The sequence below is a fragment of the Cupressus sempervirens genome, chromosome 10 (genome assembly GCF_028749045.1).
Source record: "Cupressus sempervirens isolate cs-2001-9-10 chromosome 10, ASM2874904v1, whole genome shotgun sequence".
Lineage (NCBI taxonomy): Eukaryota > Viridiplantae > Streptophyta > Pinopsida > Cupressales > Cupressaceae > Cupressus > Cupressus sempervirens.
Window position 1 is genome coordinate 156,908,992 of NC_143127.1, and position 8,821 is coordinate 156,917,812.

At 32.9% G+C, this 8,821-nt stretch overlaps 1 protein-coding gene across 1 annotated transcript; it reads right to left on the minus strand.

The window, feature by feature from the left end:
• Positions 1-1,287: 1,287 nt before the first annotated feature.
• On the minus strand, positions 1,288-8,283 carry LOC149533055 (uncharacterized). The gene is made up of 2 exons (XM_089804652.1): positions 7,786-8,283; positions 1,288-2,481 (listed from the first exon to the last, which is right to left on the minus strand). The coding sequence occupies exons 1-2, from the start codon at positions 8,005-8,007 to the stop codon at positions 1,546-1,548; spliced, it is 1,158 nt and encodes a 385-aa protein (XP_089660778.1). The 5' UTR covers positions 8,008-8,283; the 3' UTR covers positions 1,288-1,545.
• Between the last annotated feature and the right edge of the window lie 538 nt (positions 8,284-8,821).

Consider the following 8,821-nt stretch of genomic DNA (forward strand, 5'->3'; position numbering starts at 1 on the left):
CATACCTACATAACACAATTTAAAGAAAAAAATTAATTTAAAAAAAAAAAAACTACCTATTGCTTGGCCAAATATCTTTAGCCCCTCACTTGCTCCTCCAATCTTGATCCATGTAAAATGTGGGGCTAATGCCTCACTTAAAGTTTATATATTGGGGAGTTTTGGCTGGAGCTAATTTGACCATAAGGTTCCGCTTGAAAGGCTTCCAACCAAAAACTAGTTGCCACACAAACACCATGTTACAACCACATAGGCTCAATTGAAACCCCTCCGATCAAATCCTTTTCAATTAGATCATATCACTTAGCCTAAAGTACTGACACAAATCTATAGTTTTATCCACATTTTTTAAAAATGAAATCCAATATTGATAATGCATTAGGTCCAACGAATAAGAAAGAAATTGATTTATCTATTTACAACAAATAATAATCAACACAATCCCTAAAATGTCCAATTGCACCTTTGCAAAAAAGAACGATGAATTAACGTAGAGTTATTAATTATAAAAATGTAATGTGAATTGATATAGAGTTATTAATTGGAAAAATGTGATGTTAACCTCCATCTCTAGATAGAAGTAATACTTGTAAACACACCTCCAAGGTACATTTCAAATACAATACTTAGAGTGACTTGCCATAACCATTGATATACATTATGGTGGAGTATGATAGTTAGTTTAAAATATCATTTAAAAATGTTTCTCTATATATTTAATTATAGCAATAATATGTAATACAGATATTCCCATAAGCATTATATTTATTTATTATAATTTTAAAATATAAAAAATAGTGTTTAACACTATAATTTCGATTTACTCTTCAAGTGATATTATTGACTTCAAGAATAGGGGGAAAACTAAAAGCTTACAGTTTTAGTAACACTACACATCATTGATATTCATAAGTCATAATTTAACCTTACCAATTTATCATAGAAATGAGATAAGAGTTACCCTCTTCTCAACGTAGGAAATTATCAATCGTTGTGAGTTTCTAGTTCAGTGGGATCATAGAAGATAGTATCAAATGAGGTTGATAATAAAGAATGATGGTTTACTTAAATATAGGAACTATTAAATAACTTATTATGAATTTCAGAAACTTCATGAATTAAATCTGCGTGAATTAGTGTTAACTTCCTTTCTGAAAAGAGATGTAGATATCTCAACTGTACATAATACGCTGCAAGCAAACAATGAAATCAGAATGGAATTGTGATGAACTTCATATCCCATCTGTACACAACTTAAACTTAAATGGAATTCTCCTAAACTTCATATCCATTCGGCCAACAACTGAAATATGCAATTCACTTCTACTAAACTTCAAAACATCATTAAAAAAAACCTAGAACATATTCTTTGCTGTGCGTACTTATACTGAAATTCCTGCACAAAGAATACCAATTCAATTCAGTTCACATTTCAAAAAATGTGAACTAAGGTCATTCTTAAACATCATATATCAAGGAAGAAATTAAACTTGAAAAAATAAGTCAATTTTCACTATTTAACACTTTTAGTCTAGAACTTAAGTCTTAATATATGATGTTTAAGACATCGCCAATACCGATCTCTGGTGGACTTCTTCTCACTAAATGAGGGCCACCATAGTCTGCAAATGTATTGTTTATTCCATAATCCATGGATAGAGCTCGTCTTGATTCAAATGGATTCCTTGATTCAAATGGATTCAATCTCAAATGTGGGTCTTTAATACCATATACACTGCCCTCTCTCATATTGATATAACCACTACTTGCATCTGAGCTGTAAAAGCTCTTGGCTGCTCTAAATCTATGGCCAGCAACAGTTGCCATTGAATCCCATGTTTGAACTTCATTGAGGCAACACATATCTGAGCCACTGCAATCCCCAAAACCAATAACTCCATTGCCCCACACACTTGTTCCACCACTAGGATTACCTCCAAAAACCCTAGTGCATCCATTTGGGTTTGCAAAAACCCTAGGCCAGTATACACCACCAATTTGGGCATGATCAGCATTGTGTGTACCATATGGCAAAAACACACCTGTCCCTCCTGAATTAGAAGCACCCATGAGATTCGTTCTGACTCCATGACCAAAGTTGAGTCCTCTTTTCATAGCCATTCTCAGTCCACTTGCGGAGGCTGTAGAGGTGAATGTGCAATGCTCTTTAGGGATTGCTCTCTTCACCTCCACAAGCTTTCCTTTGAGCTCATGGAAAGCCTTTGCCATAACCTTGTCTACCACATCTTCTAGTCCATAAGTGACAAAGCCAAATCCCCTTGGTCTCTGAGTTGCTTGGTCATGCATAACCACTGCATCTAAAACAGTGCCAAACTGCTGAAAATACTCTCTGAAATCAGTCTCTGTGACATTTGATGCTAGACCACCAACAAACAACTTTATTCTCGTCTGCAATACTGGCCCCATTCCATCAATAATACCAACTTGGTCATCTCGAGGAGTAGCCTTCTTTGCTTCCACCTAAACATAATATGAAATTGAAAAAAATAGCTATAAGTGATATGGGAAAGTAGCAAACGTTACATGGTCTTACTAGATTTTTAACAGAACTGTTGAAAAGTAGCTTTCTACAATGGTGGACAAGTAATAAGAGCCATTGGCACATACAAAACAAGTAATCAAAAGTGACCAATTTTTTTCACAGCCAGCTAAACATGAATTTGGATGAGGAATTTTAAATATAAAAATTAATTTGAATCTAGTTTTTAAACTATAAAGCCTTTAAACAAAAAATAATTTAAGATCAAAGGCTAAATGTTGTATGCATACAAAATTATTTTTATTTTATCACTGAAGTATAACTATGATGGTGCAATTTGTACTAAAGAGATATAAAATAATTATTCAATTCAAACAAAACATATAATTATTCAATTCAAACAAAACATAAGCTGTATCCACTTAGAGAATAATTAAAAACATATAACATAAACAATACAAAACTTAAGTAATGACTATAACTTCATTATCCTGTGAGATGCTCCAAGGCGATTGGTAGATAGTAGCCATGCTTCCATTTAGGTTGCTTCTTTCTTAGATGAGTTATTTTTGTTTATTGTTGTCTTTTGGAGAAGGTTTCTTCAAGATGGAGGTTGAGGATTTGTTTGGGATTAAATTGTTCATTGTGCAAACTCTTCATGTGTCAAGTGGAGGGAGATGATGCAGTGATGAAGTGTGTAGGTAACAATTGGAAGTGAAAATGGAGGATGGGCATATATTTATTGGCGAGCGGAATACAAGCGGAATAGGTATATTTAAATTTCAAAAATTTTGAATTCTTCGTTTGGATGCACCAAAACGGAATTGGAATATGAAGTAAAAATGGAATACGTATTCTATTTTTGGCCCAAAAATGGGGTTTTGCAATTCCACCAAAATAGGTGTTATTGGAATACGTATTCCTATTCCATTTTTTATTATTTTTGAAAACATAAATTTTGGGGTCCACAAATTCCCATCAAATATTGGCTGAACCAAACGGAGAACAGGTATGTAGCCCCATTTTCTATTCTAGAATACGTATTCCAAAATATGTATTCCTATTCCCGCAGCCAAACGGGCCCTTACATTAGATAATAGATGGGGAGGATTCATACGTGCAAGAAGTAGAAGACTAAACACATGTGAGAGAATGTGTGAATTTGTATAATAATTAACAATGGAATGTCTTTGAAATGTGTGGGAATGTGGGGATTCGTGCGCTTGTGACAAGTGAAAGATCTCACATTTGTGAAAATGGAGGTTGCAGATGTTCTTGGAATAATAGATACGAGAAAATGATTTAATTAATTAAAAATCGAGAAAGATCAGTAGAATGGATTAGCTTGATTTATTAAATAAAATTTATTTCATTAATAAATCAAAAGAAAGGTTACCTAGGTTAATTAAATATTTTTTTAGCTAGCTACCTAGGTTAATTAAATATTTGTTTTTAGCTAGCAAGATGAACTAATTATATGTAATTTTTTTATTAATAAATTAAGACAATTAACATAATCAAATAGTAAATAAGATATTCAATAATTATTAGAGGAAATATGACTTGACTAATAATGTATTTTAATTTAATCATTTAATAAAAGATGTGAAATAGGAAATAAAATTGGATTGATTGAAATGTGAATATGTTAAGCTAAAATGTAAAAGATAATTTCAAGTGTCTACTTTATACCTCTTTAAATAGTGTTGCAAAAAAGAGAAGCGCTTTTAATTTAAAGAATTTAAGTGTCATCACTCCATGAGATATAATTAGTAGAAGGATACCCTAGTAATAATGGGGGTTAGAAAATGGGTTAGTGATGGTCATTCGAGAGAGTAGGCATGTTGACAAAATTTAAGTGGTGTTTGAAAATGAAAGCCAAGTTTAAAGGAACGAGAAAAATGAAGATAAAAAATTGGAACATATGAAGGGGAACAAATGGTTGGATTCAGGTAGATGAAGAAATTATGCTACTAAAAGGGATGAGATGTGCAGGGTTATGATGGACAATGATGATATTATGGGTAAAGATAATTACATGATGATTGGGTATGCTCGATGCAAGGTATGTTCTAGGAAGAAAATTTATATCTGGCAAATAATAAAATTTTATCGCAAGACATATTATAGACTATTACAAGGGATCATGATGGCAATGTATCAAGTGCATGAGGAGTGGCACCTAAGCAGGCAATTGGTTGGATGCACCATGTTGTGGATGATTGTTGCAGTAATATTGAGGATTATGTGCCCTAAGGATTGACTCACAAATATAAACTGCAATGACAAAACAACTTTTAAGTTAAAAAGAAGGCAAAAATAATAAAGATAAAAGAGCAAGAAATAATTTTCTTTTAATCAAGATAAGAGTTGTAATTGATTGAAGCAAAGGGTTATAATGTTGGGAAAAGTTACGTTATTGCTTATAGTGGTATCATTAATATCCTTATTCTTCTTCATTCTTGTAATTGGGAGATATGTGTTTGATGCTCCAAAAGCCTTAGTTTGCATAAACATGAATGTGTTCTAGGGTCCCTTGTTCATGAGGGCCTAAAAAAAAATTCTCAGTAGGTCATCATCATATGCATTTGATCTTCAATATGACATATGCTACTTTAGAAGAAATTATTGACTCTGTCATTATATATGTGGGAGCTTAGGGTTTTCAAATTGATAATTTGTGAGAACACCAAACAAAATGAAGATAATTGTGCCCAAAAGGAAGAGTTCTTTCTCTTCTATGGTAATGATGGAGGGTTGATAGGTGTTGATGTAGCATCATAGATTGTATGCCCTTACAATTTTACACTAGGTTTGGCACCCTATTTTTATACATGGATTATTTTCTTATTATGTGACTATTTTTTGTTTGAATCAAGAGAAAATGCTAAGACCCATGCAAAATAATATTTTAATAACAAAAAAGGTTCTGAAAATAGCATTAGGTTCAAGTGTCGTGCATGTCAATTTCAAAAAGGTCTAAAATTTAAATTTCACTCTTGCGTCTTGAGTATTATTGCTTGTCAACCAACTCAAAAAAGGTCTTTTGTGGGTGTTTGGAACAATATATAAATGAGTCTCTTGCTTTCATTTGGATATCTATCTAGACACAATCTATCTATAGAGGAGTTATTTTTTCTACAATTTTGAAGCTCTCTAGTAGTGAAATACTTCCATTAGAAGCTTCTTCCTTCTCTGCCAAATCCTTGTGGGATATGTGTTGTAAGATATCATCCCAAAAGAGTTTCATATTTAAGGATACTTTATGTTATTTGTTCATTATCATTTCTATTTTTTTGCCTCTTCTCTTGAAGGAGTGTTGTCTCTTTATCATTATCATTAATGTTGCTATGGAGATGGAAACATGAATGTAAGTTTGATTATGGAAATCCCCTAGACAAAAAAATATCTTCCTATCTTTCGTGTATATGCATATACATACCTATATAATTATGATTGCAAGGAGCTATGAAAAGGTAGAATTGTGATAAAGATCACCATATGTAAATTTTAGCCAACCCTAATGACACTAGTGCCTAGAACTAGAGTCCTACCAATTGTACCTCAATTTGTAGACCAAAAAAGAATGGGAGACATGAATCAAACCAAAATGCATCACATAAAAATGGATATGTTCTAGTCAATGATCAAATATGTGTTGTATGCTTTGACAACAATACTTGCTCCAAATTAGGATGAATAAATTATAGATTTGATCTCAACTTATAGATTTTGAATGAGGTAAAGGAATGACTAAAATTTTATCTTAGTTCATGAGTTTACCCTCATTGGTAGTGGAATTGATGTGGAGATGTGGCAAGTATTGTCCATTTCTTGGAGGTAATTAGTAGGTTTTTGCAACTTAATTGCATAGTTATTTATGAATTAACTACATTGATTGATGAATTAATTTTTATTTTTGATATTCAATAGTAGCTAAATAAGGTTGTTGTCCGTTACAAAATTATAGCCCAAGGGCATAAAAGCTACAAACCAAAATGACTATTTACAACAAGGCCAAGAATAGACCATTAACAACACACTAGCAACACAACTAGCAACCCACGTCAATAATGGGTAGCAACCACCCATAGTGTGGGAAGGAGAATGAGATACTAAAGAGTGATTTTCCCTTCACCGATGGACAACCGTCCAAGTGATATTATTACTAGGGTCATTATCACAAGGGGGAGGAGGTGGCAGATCACTCTTTGTGAGGTTGTCGACACAAAGAGCAAAGTGCTAGCAAACCGGTACATCATGAACAAAAGGTTGGAGCATATTAGGAGAAGCAATTAGAGAAGGGTATATGCATCCTATGGGACCACGTCAACTTCAAGAGGTGGAGTCGGGCCCACTAGGTCTAAGGAAGCTAAATTAGCATTAGGAGCATCATCAACAACATGTAAAAAGCCCTCAAAGGAAGCATCGAAGGCCAGGACAGTCAAATGAACATCATTAATGTCCTTCCACAAGTGGAGAAGCAATTTGTAGCCATATGCCCAATAGAGAAGCATCAGCATTGAAAGGCGAGAACCCCTCATACTCCGCTTATTGAGTACATTGCCTATCCCTCATATTTTTTGTTGCTTATGTAGTTTAGTATAGATAAAAATCATGATTTTTATGAAATATTATTGTTAATAAATTAATTTAATTTATTTGTATATTTAAATATATGTCAAAATTGAATTATTTAAAGTCATTAAACTATAAAAATTATTAAATCAATTTGATTTTGATAAAATATATTAATTGTAGAAATAGATAAATTGAAATAATATAAATTATCTAAATAAATAGAAGTGTTTAATGTGTTTAGATATTAGAATGAAGATAATAGTGTAAAGATGAACGTAGATGAGATAATTCCAATGTATCTAATATAAAAATTAAAAGACAATTTCAACCAATAAAATGGTCAAAAGATACTAAATACACAAATGAACAATGACTATAAAGAAAAAAACATCTATTGACAAATTAATAATTACATCTAATTTCTAAAATATAGATAAATACTTATTTTCACACACAAATGTGTTTTTTTTCTATTAATTTATATTTAAAAGCACTACTCACAAAGAGAAAAAGTAAAAAGAAAGGAGATCACCCCTTAGAAACATAGTCCAGAGACCAAAGGCAAGCCAGAAAACAGAAGGCGGAAAGCAGAAATAAAATGTCTATCTTTGAATGGGTATTTGTAACTAAACAAGAACACAAAAACAAGCATTGAAGCGTCTTCCATGAAAAACACTGAAGAAGAATGGAGTTAACGAATATACCAGTCTGCCATCAATCACATGCTTCTCCTGAACAACTCTGTCTGCAACAGCTGAGTCGAAATAGAAGACAAATCCAAAACCCCTGGAGCGACCAGTGTGTCTGTCCTTCATTATCACTGCATCCAAAACATCTCCATACCTCTCAAAGTGCTTCTTCACTCCCTCCTCCGTACTCTCCCTTGAAAGTCCACCAACAAACACTTTTCCCTCCTCATATTCCATTCCAACCAACCAACACAAAACCCAGATGATTTCTTTGTATTGTGACTATATATCCCAAATCAGATTTTTCCTTATATTAGGATTTCCCAATTCTTATAACTTGTAAAAAGTCTGATTCTTCGCCATTGTAGAACAAAAAGAAGGTTTCAGATTGTTTGAAGACCCAAAAAATTGTAAAGAACAAAGAATGTTTGAGATTATTTGAAGACCCAAACAATTGTGAATAATAGAGAAGGTTTCAGATTGTTTGAAGACCCAAAAAAAGATGAGTCTTATAGCCAGAATTTGCTCCAACTGGAAATTAGTAATGGTGAGAGAGCATGTGAGCGGTTACTGTAACAGTATGGCTGAAGGCAGCCGGTCGTTTTGTAAGTGGGGTTTTTTAACTGTAAATGGTTCATTCTGCTCTTTTCATTTGTAACCTTGCACCTACTATATTGGCAATTTGTTTGACCTATTAGGGATTCAAATCCTTTGAAAAGCCCTCAAAACCAGACATGATTCAGCCAGTGGAGCCTTCTGCTGTATACATCATTAAAAGAGATATTTTTTACTTTATTCAGTACGATTACAAGTAAGACACTTAACAAATTCTTGGTTTGGATGGTAAGATGTAATATGTCCAATCACTACATTTGGATGGTTGTTAAGGCTCACCGTCATCTAATCAATGTTGGTTACTAATCCTACCTCTCTTGATGGGACAAACTTTTTAAGCTAATATTAGCCATGTGGGAGTAAAAGTTGTGTCATTTTATTTGTTTAAAATGAGACATCAAAAAACTGCACAACTAAAAAAAAATTGGGTCATGCT